This window comes from Hippoglossus hippoglossus, chromosome 9 (assembly GCF_009819705.1).
Source record: "Hippoglossus hippoglossus isolate fHipHip1 chromosome 9, fHipHip1.pri, whole genome shotgun sequence".
NCBI classification, from domain to species: domain Eukaryota; kingdom Metazoa; phylum Chordata; class Actinopteri; order Pleuronectiformes; family Pleuronectidae; genus Hippoglossus; species Hippoglossus hippoglossus.
Window position 1 is genome coordinate 3,763,561 of NC_047159.1, and position 21,260 is coordinate 3,784,820.

At 45.3% G+C, this 21,260-nt stretch overlaps 2 protein-coding genes across 25 annotated transcripts in view; both read left to right on the top strand.

Moving 5' to 3' along the window:
* Positions 1–358: 358 nt before the first annotated feature.
* si:dkey-13n15.2 (protein transport protein Sec24C) lies at positions 359–18,977 on the top strand. Of its 2 annotated transcripts, XM_034596936.1 has the most exons (22): positions 374–564; positions 1,385–2,098; positions 2,210–2,268; positions 2,776–2,829; positions 3,354–3,465; positions 3,622–3,749; positions 3,911–4,046; positions 4,181–4,290; positions 4,810–4,922; positions 7,098–7,289; positions 8,873–8,969; positions 9,212–9,316; positions 9,462–9,629; positions 10,173–10,269; positions 10,396–10,544; positions 10,816–10,954; positions 11,174–11,295; positions 11,517–11,696; positions 11,793–11,990; positions 12,274–12,363; positions 12,495–12,682; positions 18,960–18,977. In XM_034596936.1, exons 2-21 carry the CDS (start codon positions 1,432–1,434, stop codon positions 12,633–12,635), a joined length of 3,057 nt encoding a protein of 1,018 aa, XP_034452827.1. In that variant the 5' UTR covers positions 374–564; positions 1,385–1,431; the 3' UTR covers positions 12,636–12,682; positions 18,960–18,977. The 2 variants fall into 2 exon arrangements, with proteins under 2 accessions (XP_034452825.1, XP_034452827.1); XM_034596934.1 differs by lacking the exon at positions 18,960–18,977 and having other exon boundaries at positions 359–564; positions 12,495–13,588.
* The window catches only part of camk2b1 (calcium/calmodulin-dependent protein kinase (CaM kinase) II beta 1), a 61,067-nt gene continuing 56,558 nt past the window's right edge, over positions 16,752–21,260 (top strand). For 8 of the 23 annotated variants that reach the window (XM_034596939.1, XM_034596946.1, XM_034596943.1 and 5 more), the window contains exons 1-2: positions 16,830–17,193; positions 21,103–21,197. In XM_034596939.1, coding sequence (XP_034452830.1) covers positions 17,132–17,193; positions 21,103–21,197 — 157 coding nt within the window. In that variant the 5' untranslated portion in view covers positions 16,830–17,131. The other 15 variants (XM_034596955.1, XM_034596953.1, XM_034596957.1 and 12 more) reach the window with 7 other exon arrangements.

The window sequence follows — 21,260 nt, forward strand, 5'->3', positions numbered from 1 at the left end:
ATTGTTTATACTGTGTTTATAAGATATTGTTTGAAATTTAATTTGATTTCAAAAGTACATAAACTAATAAGACTTTTAAAAGACTTGTTGAATTAACTTTTTATTAGCAAATTAAAAACTGTATAAATGAGAGAGTACAGAAAATAGATTCCTATTAAATAAAGTTTGTATATTTTGATAAATGTGTGCGTTACTCTGGCGCCATATCTAATCTAGTGCGCAGGCGCTTATGGAGGACGACAGTCGGCCATCTTGTCTGCAGCCAGGTCCCTCTCCAGTTTCTATGCTTTTATTTTGTAGCCTCAACTTCCGTGTCTCGTAGAAAGGGCAGTGCCGCGTGCTTTTACTGCGAAAGGCCGAGCGGAAACCGCTTGTCGTGACTCTCGCTAGCATGATGCTAACTAACGTTGTGTCATGGATGACAGCGACTGAACCTGCGGCTGCAAACCGGGAGTCAGTTCCCGTCCGGGTTTGGATGTAACGCAAAGACAAGGACGCGGTGACAGGGAGGAGATGAAGACGATCAAATGCCGCAAAACGCGCAGTTTCCGTTGATGCGCAAAGGTAACGAGGCTCATCTTCTGCTCCTCAGCCGTGTTTTCTTCAGATTCATTCATTATTAACGCACCCAGGCGCATTCAGTGCGAATACGAGGGTTCACATCCACGCATAACGGGGGTTTTAAAGATGGACGCATGACAGCTAACCTAAAGTGAAGCCAAAGCGTCTCGATCGCCACCTGGTGGTCGGCTGCGGCACAGCTCATAAATCCAGCCTCTTCCCTGTACTTGTCAACAAAGCCCAACTCATGCTTCTGCGTCCACGCCGTAGTGTACGAGTAGACGTGCACGCTACGCAGAGTCGTACGCCGCACCCTGACGTACACCTCCCCTAAAACAGAACGCAGACGGCAAGAGCTGTGATTGGTCCACCTGCTAGCGTCCACTTGGTAGACTCGCCGCCATTTTTGGATTGAGTTGAATGAACGAACACGGACGACGTCTTTCTTTTCCTTCGTTGCAGTTCTTTAAGAAAAAGTAATCGCTCTTCAACATCAGTCAGCTCCAACTTCAATGTTGAGATTTGTCGTCCATCTTTATAAACAGTCTATAGCTTAAATTAGCGAGTCCAAAATTAGCAATTGAACTTATTAGCAGGGGTGTAGTGATTTTAGAGAATTTGCTTTAAAAATGATGCGTCTTTCTCAGGTTGTTAACGTTACCTGATGTTGGTTTGATGGAGCGAACTGCGAAAGTCACAAGATAAGAAGTTCTCAAAGATGGAGCCCAGCTAAAAAATGACATTTTGTGTTTTTATGGTTTGTAGGTAGATAAAATATCTGAAGGAACCACTTTTATTTTGAAATATGATGTTTCTTCGCTAGGTCCCGCCTCAGAGGAGAAACACACCTATCCGTGATGGTTATGGACGATGATGGATGCCCTCTCAGCCAATCAGAGCCGGACACCCGGTCACCAGTGGGCGGGGCAGAACGGCTGGTCCGCAGCTTCACCTCCAGGACCCCTCTGCAACCCTTTGCCCAGCTTTCAGCATCTCAGCCTGGGCTCGCCCTCTGACCAGCGGCCCGGCCATGACCATCTGCAGGTGTCGAACCACCACGGCTGCCTGAGCGACCTCAGAAACCACAGTCAGAGCATGGTCTTCACTGATAATGCTGAGCTGAGTGTGCAGCATTACATCCCTGATGCTCACGTCTCACACGTGGTTCCAGCTGCCAGCCACGAGAGAAACATACCTCCGTGTTCTCTGCCTCTTATGAACAACGGGTCGCAGCCCTCCAACCCCCAGGGGGCGTCAGCGTACCCCCCTCACAGCCCGTACCAAACAATATCCGCCCCCTTCCATCCTCCATACTCACACCACGTCGCTCTCAATGGACCTCAATCGCTACAGCAAACCCCCATCAGCCCTCCATCATTCGGTCAAGGTGCAGACCAGAATCCACAGTGTGCACGGCAGCCTGCGTATGAGAAGAATGTGGAGTCTCCTGTCAGTGCTGGATACGTCCACACTTCTGCTTCGCCCAACTCTCCCATCCAACAGCAGCCTCAGTGGGCTCTTCCATCACAATCTAGAGGTACGTTAACATGTCCTCCGTACACGGCCCACTTTTTCAATTAAACACTCATGTCTGAAGGTTTCCTCCATCTTTGTCCTCCATTGTCTGACTCCTCTGTTGTCTCCTCAGGAAACACTAAGGAGTTTGTCTCCAGTGCGGCCGTACAGGACGGGAACATCACTCCGCAGGTGAGGAAAATACAGCTAATCCGCAGATTAGTTTCTCAATGAACTGATGAATCTTTTGGCCAATGTAACGTCTCAAAATAATTTTTAAAAAGCGCTCATCACAGATGTGCACATTCCTTCTCAAATGTGTGTGTTTTGTTTTTCAGTCCACAGCTCAAACACACTCAGTTTATCGTGCTGTGAAACTAAATAGCAGCAAATCCTCATATTGGTGGAACCAGGTTTCTATGGGGAATGAAAATCTGAATAGACGAGTAATCGGTTAATTGTTTTAACTCTAGTCGGAGATTCACGCTCAAACTTTAAAGCTGTTAATGTAGCCACTGATTATGTTCGTGGCAATTCTTGATTTTTGAGACATTTTATGTTAAGCCTCAGCACTAAGTCTGTTTATGTAAATAAAGTAATAAAGTAGTTAAAGGGTGACTTGGACTTTCTAGACTTTAGACTCAACACAGAAGTGAAATGTAAAGTTTAGAGAATGACTCTTTGTATTTCCCTCTGCAGTCTCCTAACTCAGAGTCCCGCTATGGCCTCGACCCAGAGCTCCTGCCCAACGCTGTAAGTTCTTTCTGTCGCTCGCTTGAGATCTTGTCCTGACTTGTCCGGCTCCTTTCAGGCCTTTACAGAGTATGGGAAGTAAAGGGTTCAGTCCTTTAATGAGTAAAGCTGCAATTTTTTAGATGGAAGTACATGTGAGATAAAAAACAAAAAAATTGGCCGATATGAGCCACAGCTGAGTTTGTTTGTCAATATGCACCGATACAAAAACTTTATTTTACATAATAATCAATAGACAAAAGATGTGCATTTATTTTTACATTTTATCTCAAACTAATTTAATTTAATAAATTCAGACTCTATATATTTTGTTTTTATTTGTGTATTCTCTTTGTTTATTTATAAGTTTATTGTTAAACTGTAAAATATCAAGCCTCAGTTTAATTTCTTCTTCATAAGGGTTTGATAACAGCATCTTAATACCGGTTGATATATCAGAATTGGAAATGTCTCGTAGTGTTTATGAGTATTCTTTTGATTGACAAGGCTCCCCCCACCACCCCGTCTCTCTCCCTGTGTTCCAGGTGAAGGTGATTGCAGAGGACCGGGCAGAGTGGGGGGGAAAGGTCTTTGTCTCAGAGCCTTTTTCTCAACTTCCTCCTCTGGCAACTACTTCCTGTATCGTAGAAGACCGAGGTGACCAACACAGTCTGTGTCTGTGTCTGTGTCTGTGTCTGTGTCTGTACAACTTGCACAATGACTGTTTTCAAACAACATGCAACTTTATGACTTAACTTATTTAAGTAACATATAAGTTATGTTGTGTCATATCATTATTGACCTTGTCTCTAGGTAACACAAGTCCCTTTGCCATCCGCTCCCTCTCATACTGTGTGCCCTGCGAGGGTCAGACCGCCCTGCTCAGTCGCCTGCCGCTGGGAGCTCTGGTCACTCCTCTCTCAAAACAAAATGCTGGGGAGGTCAGTTTTCATTTTATAATCTATTTAACAACAGAGTAAAAATAACAACATTGACATACAACAGAGAAACATCACAACATAGAGTTTTTTGCCATTTACAATGAAAGTCTCTGTGAGGATATAAATGTGTGTTACTTGTGTGTTTTTTGTGTCGTCTCCAGGAGCCCGTCCCGCTTTGTAAAGAGCCAGAGTGTGTTCTGGGTTGTAGTTGTTGCGGAGCCTCCATGTGCCCGGCAATGGGTTGGCAGGACTGTGGTCAGAGATTTTATTGCCCCTTCTGTGGTAAACTCAGTGAAGGTAAGACGAAGATCAGGTCAGGAGCACGGCACCTTCACCACACCTTCATCGGGTCGAGCTGCTGCACCGAACTTGATTGTCTGTGCTTGTTGCTTCCTTTTAATCGGGTTCTTCTCTCCTGTCCTGTGCGTCAGTGCCGTGGCAACACTACCAGCCCACCAATGGAGTGGAGGGGGCTCGGGTGGATAAAGACAAGAGGCCTGAACTTAGCGTGGGCTCATACGAGATACTACACTCTCAGAAGGTTTGTTCCACCTACTCTGATTGTCAGCTTTGTTTCAATATCACCAGCTCTTGAACATTCAGACTTCAAACATACGGCCGAGTCCACAGAACCCACCACACGACCAATTTGCACAAAACCTTACACTGCACTTCCTTTGGCCCTGAACAACACACATGAGAAGTGTGAAGCCGATTAGATGAAGGGATCTGGAGATATGAGCTTCACAGTCAGACTGGATTTATTAGTCAGATTATTATATCATGCATTGAATAATCTGAGGGTTTTGCTGGTCCAACAACATAACATTTTGTGTCACATGGGATTTCTTGAAACCAATTTAGTAATTCAGTGATAGCAAAATAATCAGCTCATGACTGATGAAGCCCTTTTGTTGAGTGGAGACAAAGGAAGAAGAGTGAATCTCAGCTCCAAGTCCATCAATGTTCTTCATACTCACTCATACCTCAGGACTAACAAATGTTCGCAATTGTATGAGGAAAGTTTCCATGTTATGTCTAATTTGTATTTTTATTTCAGGGGGAACCTGCTGCACTGCTGCTCGCCATAGATGTGTCTGCCTCAGCGCTGAGAGGAGGACATTTGGAGTTTGTAACACAACAAATCCACTCGCTGCTCACCTCTCTGAACAGGTACAACATGCTCCCACTGCTGTAGCTATATGCACACACACATACTCATAAATGAAGGGGAGCTGGCATGTCTGCTCACAAACATCAACTCACACACACGCACACTCGCTTGCATTCACTTGTTCACTTCCCTGGACACTTTTCTGACTTCTCCTTACCCAAACCTTAAATAATATCTTATATATATATAATCTCATACCTTGTGAGGACTAGTTTTTGAATTAAATGGGAAGTGATTCCCATAGTAAAAGTGTCTAAACAGATTTTATTGAGTCTCACACGCACACTCACACACAGTGATGAGTGAAAGGTTTTCTGTGGGACGATGTACTGGAGGAATTATGAACTTGAAAATGCACAATACACTTAAGCATGAAGCAGAAATGAATTGATTCCTTCTTCTGCAGTGCAGCATGTTGAGCCCTTTTGAAACATTTGTTGACGTTGTGGTTTATAGGACCAAAAGTTATTTTTTACTCTGCCACCTACTGATGGAGATTTTATGAAGGGCATAATGTGTAGTTCTTTTCCTTCTTGCATTGATTTGTTTTCTATATATGTGACAAAAGATGACAGTGTTTTGAGTTACGACAAACTGCAAATGTTCCAAGATGCTTCAATTTTATCCACAGGTCAAAGTAAAGAGAGACATTAGAAAACACAAGTTCATTTTGATTGTGTACTTGATGAACAACGTGACCTGGATCAGAATGAGACTGGAGGAAATCATTTCATTGTTTGGTTTTTTAGCAGTTAGTGTATAAAAGCAGCACAGCTGAAGGTCTTCAGATGATTCTCACTCCCTGGAGAGTTTAAATGGAAGAATCTTCAGTGATGGCCGGAACCTTCCTCCTTATCCGCTTCTTCTTTACGCCCTGTACACAAAGACAAACATGTCAGACATGCGATATCAGCTGCAGTCACTGTATTGCATCTTTGAGTGTAGAATGATATGAACATGTATGAGTTGCATGTGAGCAGAGTGCACAGTACATACATAATTGTCACCGGCAGACCAATCAGGGAAGCGCTGAGAGTGGAGCTGCCTCTCATTGTCTGCTTGATGGTAATATTTGTCCTGCTCCTCTTTGGACAGCGACCTCCACTGTGGACACACAACAACACAAACACAAGCATAAGTACACACAGTTCGACGTGAGGTTCTGCAATGAAACCACCCACAGTGTATTTGTGCTGGAGGAAGAACAAAAGTTACTGTTAAGATAGCAAGAATTATAGTTAGTCTAAATTTCTAAATTTTTAGAGGTGTTGTCTTCGACAGCAAAGACACCTACTGTCTGTCCAATGACTCTGTTGACAGCCGCGCAGTCCGGGGTTTTGAGCTGCAACACAACCTTTGGCCTCTGTTCCATGCGGAATATCATGAAAGCATTTGGGGGCTTCGTGATATACGGCCTGCTCTCGTCCTCTGGCATTCTGAAATACTTTCGAGAGCATCAATTTCCGCTTGTTAAAACTCTGAGGAAAGAAAAAAAAAAAAAAAGTTGACGAGGATCAAGGTACATAAATAGATAATAAATATAAGACACATGAGGTGACTGTGATTTAATTGTAAGTCTGGCTTTGTTGTGGTCAGCCCCAGATGATGAAGCAGTCAGGCGGACTTACTGTGGAGCTTGGGGCTTAACTACAGGAGCGACAGGAGGAGCTGTGCAGGGCGGACCACAGACGACCTGTCGCTTTCCATTTCTAGACACAATCAGGCCGACACATTAGATGACAGAAGAAGTGGGTTTGAAGATACAACCATCACAGCTGTGTGTTTGTTTGCATTTTTGTGTGAGATGCATACATGGTTCCAACAGAAGCCAGGTTCGACCTGAAGCCCTGAGGGAGACTCATCACTGTCATGTGGTGGAACTGGAGACACAAACACAAAGTTTCAGTAACTGCTTCAATGATAATAATAACTAACCCTGTCCTGAGGCTAATATTGTCATCCCAACAATGAGAAACCAAAGATTGATACTCTGTCATAGTGGCTCTGTTATACACACACACACACACACACACACACACACACACACACACACACACACACACACACACACACACACACACACACACACACACTGCACAGTAGCACATCTATGAAGAAGTGGAAGATGCAAGGTACACAGGAATAACTTTAAAAGTTTCGTGTTGTCTGTGTAGTGAGGACGGTGACTCCTTGTCGGACGTCCGCGTCGGCCTCATGACCTACGACAGCAGGATCCACCTCTACAACCTCAGCCCCGCCCTGTCCCGCCCACACATGCTGGTCATCATGGAGACGGAGGACCTGCAGCTTCCTGTGACCGACGGGCTTCTGGTGTCCCTCAAAGACTGTATACACAGCATCGACAGGTGATTGGCAGTTGACTGTACATGCTTTTTCCTGCAAACAAACGAGAAAGAGCGAAACATGTTTTTGCTTCATTGCTGAAAATCAGTGAATCTCTTTGATCTGGTTTGACATTAAAGGGGACATAGCATGCCCATTTTACCACAAGTTGATATGGTTCCTTGGGGTCTTAATGAAATGTCTGTAACATACTTTGGTCAAAATACCACAAGGATCATATAAAACAGCTCCTTTTTACCCTGTATAAAACAGCCCTCCACAGAGTGACCTGTTATGAGTGCCTGTTCCTTTAAATGCTAATGAGCCAGCTCCCCCCTCCCCCTCTCCCCCCATGATTTTAAACGATATAAATTACATATTTTATATGATATAAATTATCAAATATGCATCCCATACTTTGTATTCCCCTTGTTGTCCTGGAGTTTTAATTTTCCCAATCACATAATTAAATGTCCCCCTCTGCCCATCCACTACAAGCACACAAGCAGACAGACAGAGAGAGAAAGAGAGGGGTGGGGGGGGCTATGAAGACCATCATTTACCCCCGAACCCCGACATTCAACGGGTACAACAACAAGCGGAGAAAGCAGAATCGCGGGCTGACCTTATATATACAGTCTATGGGGCTGACCAGCGGAGAAATGCTCATCCCGTGTGAACAGCCAGGCGGCTGCGTGCTGGAGAACGGCGCTGCGCTGCCTCGCAGCGGCGCTTCCGCGTCCGGTGTACCCCGGCGTAACTACTGTAACCCGGCGTAACTACTGTACCCCGGCGTAACTACTGTAACCCGGCGTACAGTAGAGCTGAACACTGCGGAAGTCTTCCACACAGCTGGCAGTGTGGAAGACCGCTGCGAGGCAGCGCAGCGCCGTTCTCAACCGCGCAGCTGCCTGGCTGTTCACACGGGACGAGCATTTCTCCGCGCTGGTCAGCCCCATAGACTGTATATATAAGGTCAGCCCGCGATTCTGCTTTCTCCGCTTGTTGTTGTACCCGTTGAATGTCGGGGTTCGGGGGTTACAGTAGCGCTGAACACTGCGGAAGTCCTCCACACTGCTGGCTGTGTGGCGCTGACACAAATTCCAGCTCACGCACGGGAGAGCGAGCGGTCGCTCCCGAGCAGCTGCTGCAGCCTCCCGGTCCCAACGATCCAGACAAATGCCACATGTGAGTGAATCGCGGGCTGACCAGCGGAGAAATGCTCGTCCCGTGTGAACAGCCCGGCTGCGTGCTTGGGAACGGCGCTGCGCTGCCTCGCAGCCTCGCTGCCTCCGGTGTAAACCCGGAAGTAACGAGTGTGGGGGGACGGGGGGGGGGCCAAGACCATGTAGGGAGACTTCCAGTTCCTTGTTACGACACAAAACCCAGGAAGCGCAATCGAGTCGCTCAAGCATGACGTTTCTGACTTAGAGGAACTATAACAAAACGCGCGAGTGTTTTTTCCCCAGAGTTTTTGGGTTGGTAGACATGCCAGATACCCACATTAACCTGTAGAAGCACTAACAAAGTGGAATTTGCATGCTATGTCCCCTTTAAGTGATGAAAACTTCCTGCAGTTTCATTATCTGTATGTGTCTGTGCACAGTGTGTTGGAGCTTATTCCTCAGTTCAGTGCAGAGTGCGATGACTCGAGTGGAGTTCCCATGGAGCTGCCCGTCAGGGCGGGACTTGCCATACTGCAGGTCGGTCATCACTGCACGAACTTTAATCAAGTCTCTAGTAATTGGATGTTTTTTTTGTTGTTTTGTGGCTGTGTGACTGTAGATAAAACATTTAAGGAGACATATTTTGCTCATATGAATCCTTAATCTCCGTTATTTTACAAACTCTCAATGATTTGGGAGAAACAGTTTTAATTCTAATTAAACATTGTAATTTAGTCCATGTAGTGGATTAAGAACTTGTTTGATTGATTCTTTGTTAGGCCCTGAGTTCTCCTGGCAAGCTGCTGATCTTCCATACTGCCTCTCTGACAGAGATGGGCCACACCAGCTCGTCCTCAGGGTTCTTTGGCTCCAACAAACCAAAGGTGCAAACAACACACACACCTACAGTATGATGTATAATGTTTATGCCGTAGACTGTAAAGTAAAAAGGGAGGACACGACAGCTTCCCAAAGTGAAGCCAAAGCCTCTCTATTCATCTTAATTCCCTTCTCGTTTGTTTCTCTCAGTCCATCTTTCAGCCGTCAGAGCCGTCCGTCTCATTGGCCAAGGAGTGCGTCCGTCAGGGCTGCGGCGTTCACCTCTTCGTTCTCTCCCAGCAAGACGTGGGCGGGGCCTGGCCAGGGCACATTCCATATCTCAGCGGTGGAGCTCTGCACACGTACAGTCACCTCCAGGTAGCTCAGCATCTCCTCCTGTCGTTGAGTAAAGAGGAAATGTAATTTTTAATAGTTAGTGAGTTGTTAAAGGAACAGGTTTAACTTGAATTCACTATTTTTGCCAAATGTTAGTTGAGAAGATTGATACCACTCCCCTAACATCAGTCTGCTGAATTTGAGACTACAGCTAGTTAGCTTAGCTACAGAATTAACTTGAGAGGTGCTAGTAGGTGGGTTTTATTATCATTGGACAGCGCCTGTCTTCCTGTCCAAAACTAACTAAACTTTAACTGGTTAAAGATAACCAGTTGCTCTAAATCCAAGTTTTGGCAAGAAAGTGAATAAGCAAATGTCCTAAAATATTTCCACTATATTCCTTTTAAGTAAAAATAAACACTGGCTCGAGCCTCCACTGCTTATTACATGACTGAATCAACACACAGTCCTCCTGGCGTCACTTTGAATGTGGATGATGTGTTTGTGGCTTTGTTTTGGTGACATTAAACTGAGTTGCTGTTTGTGTCCTATTCTAAACTGTTATTTGTTGACTTTTCACTACAGGGAGAATTGGACAGAGAGCGATTCACCACGGATCTGAAGAGGATTGCAGAGACGCACACCGGCTACAAGGCTGAGCTCAGGATGTTCGTCAGCAAAGGTGAGAGAGATTTAGATTCCCTCCAGCGAAGAGGTGGTTTTCACATCATTCCATTTGTCGGTTTGTTTCTTTGTATCCAAGATTACAAATAAAACCAAAAAAAAACATTTGTTCCCGTCTCACCAGATTTACGTGTGTCCGGCTGTTATGGACTGTTTCTCCCTGGACCTGCCCCTAGCCAGGTCGTCATGGCAACTCTCGACCAGTGGACAACGCTGGCTGTGGAGCTTTCCCACACCAGAGGTCTGGATGAGAAGAGAGGTGTAGCCATACAGGTGGGCTACTGTTCATGTTCATCAAGTAATAGAACTAATCCTCATGTGAGGCTGCAGGGGGCGCTGTTGCTCAGACAAAGTTACATAGTGTTGCTTTAATTGCATTAGTAGACAATTTCCAAAACTATTTCCAGACGTTTTTTTTTTTCTTGGTCCTTAGTAAAACACTGCACAGACTAAAGCACTCAATCATACAGTTTGAGCTTCCATTCATTTGGACTCAATCTCTATTTTAAACCTAACCCTCCTCTGTCCTCCTCTCGTGTCCCAGACTGTTTTGTCCTACAGCACCAGGACAGGAGACAGAAGGACCAGGGTTCACACTCTGACCCTGCGATGCTCACCTCACCTTCAGGATGCTTTCCGCCACTTCCAGGCCCAAACACTGCTCACCTTCTACTGCAAGAAGAGTAAGACCCTTGCACTGTAGATTATTAGATAATGTAGTTGTTATATTGAATAAAAATATAATGTATCAGGATATCTGTTTTGAAACGCTCTCAATAAATGCATATACACGTTTTTATCCAGCTTTACGGTGATTCTCTGTTTGTCCCGTTTGAATTTGAAATGTCCCACTTTTTGAATCAACACTGTAGATTAACATGTGGCCCGATGTGTCTGTGTAGTGTACTGTGCAGTGTTGGAGCGCCCTCTACAGGAGCTGAGGGAGGAGCTTCAGACCGAGGTAACGGAAGCTCTGGCATCGTATCGCAAACACTGCTCCTCTGCCTCGGTGTCGGCTGGACAGGTGAGGAAAGATAAGATACACAACAGAGTTTTAAATTCCTCCAGAGGCTTTTCACTTGTATTTAAGGAAAAGTACAGCAACTAATCTTAACTTTCATTTTCAGATCTACACCTCTAATGTTTTTTAAATTTGACCTGTTTGTATAAAAAAGCTATTCCATAAGTTCATTCAAATCTTTTTCCCTCTGTACTCTTGTGTGTGTGTGTGTTTGTGCACTGTAGCTGGTCCTACCTCAGTATCTGCGAGCTCTTCCCGTTTACATCAATAGTTTGAGGAAGAGTGAGGTGCTGCTGCCGGGCCTGAGAAACTCCATCCACCAGCGACTGCAGCAGCGCTGCCAGGTGCTCGCCTTGGACACGAGCGGCACCGTCACTCACTTCTATCCTCTGCTGCTGCCTCTGGTCAGTACGACCAACACAGGAGTTCGTCTTATTGACAGTGTTATTGAGTTTAATATGTCAGATTATTTTTAGTTACATTTTCCCTCTCTCCTGCAGCCGCTGTCAGCTGAGGACTCCATCCCTCCGAACCCAGAGCAGGCGCTGCGCTGCCGTGCCCTCAGCCTGGAGCCCAGAGGTCTGTATTTGGTCCACGCACCCCTCACTCTGCTGCTCTGGGTGGGCACCCAGGTCCCAGCAAGCACCCTGGTCGAGCTCTTTAACACCAGCTGCTTCTCCGCCCTGTCCTCAGGAGAAGTGAGTGACTGAGCCTAACCCATAACCTGACATTGTCTACGTGATTTACCTTAAATTTCCACAGGGAAAGTGTAAAATTTCAAAAAAATGTCTTCTAATCAACTGCAACAGCTTAAAGTTTACAGTCACTAGTTTACACTAGAATCAGTAGATGCTGGTTTCTGGTGGTGAGGAAAAAGCTGGTAAAAGTCACCAATGGACAGTTCTGTGAAGTAAGAAGGAATTCTATTGTTAATCATCAGTTTCTGCAGCTCTGATTGTGTGTTTGTGTTTCCTCCCTCAGACCAAGCTGCCTGTTCTGGAAAACCCTCTGTCCCTTAGCGTCCGGTCCCTCGTCGACACACTGAACTCTCTGGTGCCCTGCGCCCGCAAGGTGAGACGCTGAACTGCAGCTGAAGGGTTTCAACAACAACCAACATCTGTGACCTTGAATTACAACTTAAAAGTGCTGATGTTGATGCCATCGCTTGTAGCCACTGACGTGTTTGTATTGCTCTGCCTCAGCTGTGGGTGGTGAAGCAAGGGGACACCTGCGAGGAGGCTCTGCAGCGCCACCTGGTGGAGGACAAGAGTCCCAACGGAGGAGCGTCCTACGCTGACTTCCTGTACCATCTTCACATCAACTCTGTGCGGCTGCTGCAGTGACACTCAAACACATGAGGACAATTCAAAGGACACATAGAATTATCTATATATATTTATTACGACTGCTGTGAAGAACTGGACAGGAAGCGGTCACAGACATATCTGCGTTTATGTTTGAAAAGTTTTTATTTTACATATTTATGTTTGTATTTTCGTTTTCCTGTCATTTATAATTATGTAAAATAAAGTTTAACTTCAAAATATCAAACCTCGGTTACATTTCTTTGTCACGAGGGTTTGATAACATTAAAAAATAGAAATATTCAGAAATATTTGGCAGACATGACGTGTGTGACGGTTTCAGTAATGAACACGACCTGTGCTCTTCTGAAGATGTGATGATGTTCATTTATTCCAGCATCTCGAATTTGTGTGTGTGTGTGTGTGATGCATCCAGTTGCATAAGCTCCTGTGAATAAATAAAGGTTTTAACTGAACCTAGAAATAAGTTTTGAATGTTTTTTTTAATTCCAGTGCACTTCGATGGGCAATTTTCACCGTTTTCTATTTAATGGTGTTGATGTAACAACAGCAGATGAAGATGAGACTCATGAAGCTGGAAAATCAAGCTCCTAATGAGTTCAAGCAGCAAATATCATTCAGAATATTGACATATATCAGTATCTCAGGTATGTGGTTAAAGCAGGGGGGTCAGGAGGGTGACGTGGGTTTTAAATGGTCTGTATTCAGACAGCACTTTCCTCAACTTGATGACCACTCACCCATGCATCTATGTCAATCAATGGCTGTTATGTAACTGAATATTTGGCAAATACTGTTCCCATACCGGGAGTTGAACCCTGGCCCTGGTGAAAACCATGAATCCTGACCTCTAGACCAGGGGTGGGCAAACTTTTTGACTCGCGGGCCACAATGGGTTCTAAAATTTGACAGAGGGGCCGGGCCAGGAACAGATGGATGAAGTGTTTGTGTGAACTAATATAAATGACATGTAAAAATCATTACATGAAAGGATTTGGCCTTTAACAGGTAGCAAAGCATTTATTTGCAAGGCAATTTAACAAATTGCACGAACATGAATACAAAAAAAATGTCGTAACGTGACTGATCAAACATCATGAAAACATCTGAGGCCTGCGCCCAAACCAATGACCTCACTTGAACTTCTTTATTATCTACATTAACAGGTTAGAGCAGCCACAAGGGCAGGCTGTGCAGCAACACATCATCACTTTCAGTTTCAGTGGGAACAGTGTTGTTGATCTCCCATTTTTGCCAGTGCATCCAAGTCTGGAGTTATTTTGGTTGTGGCAATTCTCAGGATAGATCTGAGGTGCTGATCCGTTAACTTTGATCTGTGACGGGCTCTGTTGGCGTTCACGACGCCGAATGTCTGCTCACACACACATAAGTCGAGCCAAACAAAGTCAGCATCTTCTGTGCAGTCCTCCGGAGGTTTGGAAACGTGTCTCTGTTAAGTGAAGCATAAAAGTCGTTCAGTTTAACAGAGTTGAACTTCTCCTTCAGGACGGAGTCAGACTGGAGATCTATCAGTTCCAACTGCAGCTCCTGTGGTGCTGTTTCAGGGTCCTGTGACAGGGGACAGGACACCAGCTGAAGTGACTGTTCAATGTTTTCGAAATCAGAGAACCTACGGCAGAATTCTCCGTGCAGGTCCTCAAGTGATTCGCTGTATCTGTTTGCGTTTCGCGGTGCCTCTTCCTGCATGGCAAGTGTGGGGAAATGAGCGAAAGATTTGTTCGCAACTTGTCTGGAGAACAAAGTGAGCTTGGATTTGAAGGCTTTCACGTGTCTGTACATGTCGTGAACAAACTGATCTTTCCCCTGCAGTCTCACATTCAGCTCATTCATGTGTGAACATATGTCCACAGCAAACGCAAAGTCACTAAGCCAGGTCTTGTCGCTTAGCTCGGGGAATTCGTCAGATGTCCCCATCGACTCCAGAAATGCGACGATGTCCTCTTTCAGCTCCCACACTCGTTGTAACACTTTCCCCAAACTTAACGAGCGGACACGAGAGTGGTACAGCAGGTCCTGGTGATCCGCATCAGTTTCCTCCAGGAACGCAACAAACTGACGGTGCTGAAGTCCCCTGGCTCGTATCAAGTTCACAAGTTTCACGACCGGATTCACGACATGATTAAGCTGCAGTACAGACTTGCACAGGGATTCCTGATGGATGATGCAGTGAAGGAAAACAAGATCCCGCTCAGGGTTTTCCTCTTTCACTTTATCCCGGCTTCGTTTCAGCAGCCCGACATTTGTTCCAGTTAAATTTGGCGATCCATCCGTTGTGACGTTGACGAGTTTACCCCAAGGTAGCTTGGGACACCCGGTTGTACAAGTCCTCTCCCCGCGTCGCTCCTTCCAGGGACTCCGTGGTCAGAAACTCCTCCGTTATCGCAAAACTGTCGTCAATGCCTCGGATGAAAACGAGGAGCTGAGCAGTGTCCGTGCTCACATCCAGTGCTAGTGAATACAACTCAAAGGAATCGGACTTTGTGTTTAATTGGCTGGCTCCATTTCCATCGAACGGTTCCACACGGCGAGTCACAGTCCTGCGTGACAAACGGACCTTTTCGCCAGTCTTTGCCAGCCTTCGCTATTTCGAAAAACTGTTGCTGAGTCTGTAAATTCGCCGCCAGCCTCCGAGCCGCAGCCGCCCGCTCGTGCGTCGACCGCCGCTTGCTAGCGTAGTTAGCATGCTTCGTGGCAAAGTGACGGCTGACGTTGTACTCCTTGAAAACGGCGACGGTTCCTCGGCATATCAGGCACACGGCCTTCGATTGGACTTCAGTGAAAAAGTATTTGGTCGTCCACTCCGTGTTAAACACTCGACACTCACCGTCCACTTTCCGTTTCCGTGATCCGCTCATTTCCACAGAAGGTTCTCACCGCATCTTAACTCAGCAATGTAAACAAACCCTGAAAATGGCGCCGACGGCCCACAATGCATCGCGAGATCACGTGCCCCTTCGAGCCCTACACGCCACACTCCCGGTCAAAGCGCGCCATCTAATGGGGAAATGGGGGCATTACAGGAGAAAGGTAAAATTTAATTTAATAATAATAATAATATTTGGACAAGTTCGGCGGGCCGGATTTTAAAAACGTACTTTGCCCATGTCTGCTCTAGACCCTATGGGACTGCATCAGCCTTCAGTTTGTAATGGATTCAGTTTGTTTTGGGATATTTTCTAACACGTTATCTTTATTATTGTTTTTGTCTCGGTTTGTTCTGTGTTGTTTTATTCCCATGTAATTTGAGATGTACTTTGTCGCCTTGTTTAGTTAAGTGACACAGAAATAAACGTTTTATAATAATAATAATAATAATAATAATACATGTCTCTTCACAGCCTTGCACACCGAGTCTATTGCTGTGAGGTTTGGAATTATTAATGTCTTTCTAAAATGATTTGTCAACACGCACCGACCAGCTCTCTCATATTTGCCCCTAATAGGAGAAAAGACAGCTGGGGGGGGGGGGGTGTTCCAGCACGTTACCGCGCTTTGCCGAGTCCCTGTCTGTCCACCAGGGGGCGCCAGACAGCGAGGCTCCAAACGGTTTGTCAAGTGGGATGAACTCAGCAGCACAGGACGAGACGAGGGACGATTCATCCGCCTTCAGAACAAAGTACAAGTTTGTCCCTGAGTAGTTTTCATTCTGTAGAACCACGTGAAGACGATGCGATACAGAGTTCAGCCTGAAAGGTGATGAAATATAAACTTTATTAAATTCAAGATTCAAGGATTCAGGTCATTTGTCACATAGTCATATTTCTCTCTGTGCACATGGGCAGACAGGCTCTTATAGGATTAGTGTAACAATTATCCTAGAAGGAAAAATTGTTTAGTTTTGATTTAGTTATAGTTTAGTTTACTTAGGGTTTAATTGAGTTTAGTTTTAGTTTGAATTTAGTTTGGCTTCAAAGGGATACCCAAATATTATTAAATATTATCTACTCACCACTATGCCGATGGGGGGGGGGGGGGAGTGTTTGAGTCCGCTGGGATTCCAAAAGTGTTTTGTGGAACCATCTCTTTAATGTGAAAACTGGGTTTTATTGTGAAAGTCATAGCCAGAATTGGCTGTACTGACGTCACGCAGCTTGATAACGAGTCGAGAGAGAGAGAGAGAGAGAGAGAGAGAGAGAGAGAGAGAGAGAGAGAGAGAGAGAGAGAGAGAGAGAGAGACACTCACCCTCCTCCTCCTCGTGCTCTCTCACTCTTCACCGCTCAGACCTGCTGATGGGCGGAGCTTCACTCTGAAACACAACCTCCTGTATTCTGGCTTTTCATTTTCCTCTGAGCTCAACCAGAGAGAGAGTCAGAGAGAGAGAGAGTCAGAGAGATAGATATATATATAGAGAGAGACAGAGAGAGAGAGAGTCAGAGAGGCAGAGAGACAGACAGATAGAGAGAGAGACAGAAAGAGACACAGACAGTGAGAGAGAGATAGAGAGAGAGTGAGAGACAGAGAGAGTCAGAGAGACACACAGAGAGAGAGAGACATGGCCACAACAACCTGCACGCGTTTTACAGACGAGTTTCAGCTGTACGAGGAGCTGGGCAAGTGAGTAACCAGCTGTTGTTGTTGTTGTTGTTGTTGTTTACATGTTTGTTGTTTGTGGCAGAGCTGTTCTGGTGTCGGTAGGAAGTCTGGTGTACAGAGGCAGTGCAGAGCTGAGGCCACTGTGTGTGTGAGAGAGAAAGAGAGAGAGAGAGAGAGAGAGAGAGAGAGAGAGAGAGAGAGTTGCTTTTTCGGGATGACAGCTCTCAAAATACTCTCTCTCTCTCTCTCTCTCTCTCTCTCTCTCTCTCTCCCTCTCTCTCTCTCACTATCACACACGCTCACACCCTCACACTCTCCCCCTCTCTCTCTCTCTCACACTCACTATCACACACACACACACACACACACACACACACACACACACACACACACACACACACACATGCTTTGCTCTTCTCAGAATATATTTGTCACGTTTCCCCCCCCCCCCCCCACAACTTATGAAGAAGTGAGGCTCAGAGCTGGGAGTAAACTTAAAGTTACATAATAAATCATTAAATCAATATCATCATGGATCTTATCATCAAATCTGTAATTAGGCACCAAAGAGGCTGGTGTCGTGTCGTAAGAGACGGAAATATGATGATGTGGAGTTTGAATTGAACATTTTCATCCACTGCTCATGATAATATAACTACTGTTTAACTGAACCTCAGACAAACTGGGTTCATTAATCCCATTTAAAAGTACATTTGATCCCACAAGAGATGAATGCAGAGGTCAGCCAGGTCACTGGGACACAACTTCAGAGTCACTTCATTCTTAGTTCAGGGCAGAGGAGGAGAAGGGGTCCGTTAAGAAACCACTCCTCATCAGGCGTACAGTGTTGACGTTGCAGTGTCATGCATCACGCTGCATTTCACTGGTTATTTACTGACAGCTCGATCGCCCCCCCCCCCCTGCTGCTCAGGCTCTCAACGCTGGGACGAGGTTCTGCAGAGAGAACGAGCCCAACGTGTTTGAATGAGTCATGTGATGTGGTGAAACGACCTCCGCACCGCCACTGTGCCGACTCTGCCTCCCAATGAAGTCACCGGTGCAACATGGCAGCAGCCGTAGGTCTTATCGTACTTTTTGACCGGGGAGGTGAAGACGCGTCGTCCCCCAGCATCCTCTCCTTCCCTCCCTCCCATAAGTAATAAATATTTTTAGCAGCAAAGTCCAAAATATCCCAAAGCCAGTGAGACTTCACGCTCCAGCTTCAGCTCTTGATTAAAAAGTCAGTTTGTGAATAACGCAGCAGATCGAATGTGGAGGTCTCGCTGGGTTTTGGGCTAAATCTGAGCTTCTTCACAATACAGTCGAAAGCTGTGTGTGTGTGTGTGTGTGTGTGTGTGTGTGTGTGTGTGTGTGTGTGTGTGTGTGTGTGTGTGTGTGTGTGTGTGTGTGTGTGTGTGTGTGTGTGTGTGTGTGTGTGTGTGTGTGTGTGTGTGTGTGTGTGTCTGCCCTGCACTGCAAAACATCTCTCTTATAGAGCAGTCTTCTTATTCATGCAGTCCCAGGAAGCTGCGGGAGGGAAGAGCCTCCTCATGATAACTCTGTAACTTTGTATATCCGCTGTCTGGGGAGAGGGAACTGTTCCCTGTGCTCTCTGCTGGTGTCACTTTCTCAACAAGGCTTCACTTGACATTTAAGGATTGAGCTTTTAAACCACCAAGTCCACATTTTAAAAACTAGAGCCAGGTCAACATGGATGTTTGGCGGCTGACTCCAATACGGATTTTAAGCAATACAAAATGTCTGGTTCCAATATATTGGCCAATATATATATACATATATATATTCATACAAATTTGTGATGATTCCTAAAATGTGTGTCAGACTCTTAGGATAAAAACGTGTAGTTGAGGATTGATATTTTACAGTTTAATTATGACATAATTATGCAGTTAGGAAGGAACTCATTAAACTCATTTAGGTGTGGATCCAGATCCGGGGGCAGATCCAGAATTAGTTTGTCACTGTGAGTTTTGTCCGTATTTTAAGTATTTTCCTCGATTTCCCAAAGAACAATTAATGGATCTTGATTAAAAAAAAAAGTCTGCCATGTTTAGAGGACAGATATTTATCAGTGTGGTGCAGATCCAAAAAAAAACCTGGATCTAGTGAATTTCTCTTTATCAGACGGACTTTATTAAAATCACCTCAGCAGCTGAAGTAAACACTCGTCTTTTAAAATGTCTTTGAATCCTCTGCCACAAGAATTCAACATTTTTTTATCCAACCTCCCGTGATTTGCCTGAGAATGAACATTTTCCCACATTATAGTTTGAATGATCAGTTTCCTCAAACATGAGATTATCATTTCAATTCCACATAATTAATCATATTACAAATATGCAGTGACTCATTTCTAAGAACAATAATATGAACAGTCACAGCTTTGAATGTCACAGTTACTCACAAGTCAGTTTCTGTCACAACAGCTCAGCCGCTGTTAAGAGTTATTAAAACCACTGTTCCTCCTTTTATGTTTATAAAATCACTCTACTTGTGTCATTTACACTTTAGAGTTTGAATGTTTGAATGTTTGAATGTACGTCAGCCTCCTGCATCACGTGAGACTGCAACAGAACACCGGACGTATCCGCTTACAAAACCCTGGACTGTCCAAGGCACCTTTGAGTTTTTCCTTTTCATTTGAATCTCTCCACGTTCTCTGTCTGGGTTTCAAACCCGACTTTGATTCACGGCCCGTCACCTTATTTAACTGTGTATGTGCGTTAAAGCATATTTAGCCCCGGCGATCGACACTTACCTCACAGAGTGTGAACTTTCCAGGCACAGCTGTGGGGTTTGGTGTCGGTAACATTTGTGTTTGTTTGTGTGCATGTGTGGCTGCTGTCGCCCATTCAGCGCTTATACACACAACCGCACACAACTCTTGCTTTTCTGGTTGTGTTGATCCTGAGATTTCAAACCCACTTCAGCCGTCTGTGGGTTGTACCAGTGCTGAACTTTACTGGGACCTCTGCTGGGATTTTTCTGTCTGCACATTAACATTTCTCTCTGGCCTGTTAAACGTGGGAATGTTTTGCCTTGTCGTTCTGTGTAAAACCTGGAATGGTTGGAGCTTGTTGTTCCTCTGTGCCGACAGCGGCAACACACACGCTGACGATGTTGTGTCACTTCTCTGATTCTCCACCATCCTTGTACCTAAAATCACACGCAGAGAAAAAGGCAGCGTGACCAGAAACGCCACCGCAGAGGAATCTCTGTATTAAAGCGTCTTCAGTCTGAGGTCAGCTGGTTTTTTAACTCCCACCTTTGACCCTGACCTTGTTGGTTGTCTGTAAACGTCTCGGTGTGGAGGCAGACCAGTGGCACCAGTCGACCTTTCACCGTCAGCACTGGCAGTAACACTGGGGCAGATCTAACTGCAGCAGCCGGGGTTTGTCTGCTGCTGATTCTGATCATTTAGTTGACGAAATATCAGCACACAATGTCAGCGCACACAATTTGGTGACAGGAGAACCAGCAGATATCAAGTCATCCAGGACATTGTGCCTTGTTTTTAGTGTACGGCCATTTCACTAATGCTGCATTTGTGTAAGAGCTCATTTTACCCACCTCGCCTCACACGCCACACACGTGTGCATGTGAAAATGCGCTGACTGTGCATGGACAACCTCCTGGGAACCTATTAAGCAGACAAACCGCGGCAGCGTAGTCTTTTAATAAAGCCTGTTACAGTTCATATGTGAGAAAGTGACACCCGGTCTCATTCTGCGTTGGGACTAGAAAAACGCTTCCTGTGCAGAAAATGTTCTCAGCTAAATTGTATCCTCTCCCGTCGTGATGCTGAAGACACATTTCCCTTCAACGATGATGAACAACTTCATGAGCGAGGCCCAGGAACATCACGTCATCACTAACACACCAAACTAATGTCCTTTCTGTGTTTTCCAGGGGAGCCTTTTCAGTGGTGCGCAGATGTGTGAAGCTGTGCACCGGACAGGAGAATGCCGCCAAAATAATCAACACCAAAAAGTTATCTGCAAGAGGTAAGAACATCCACGTTCCTGGATTCTTCACCACACATCCTGCTAATCATGGCACAAATGTTT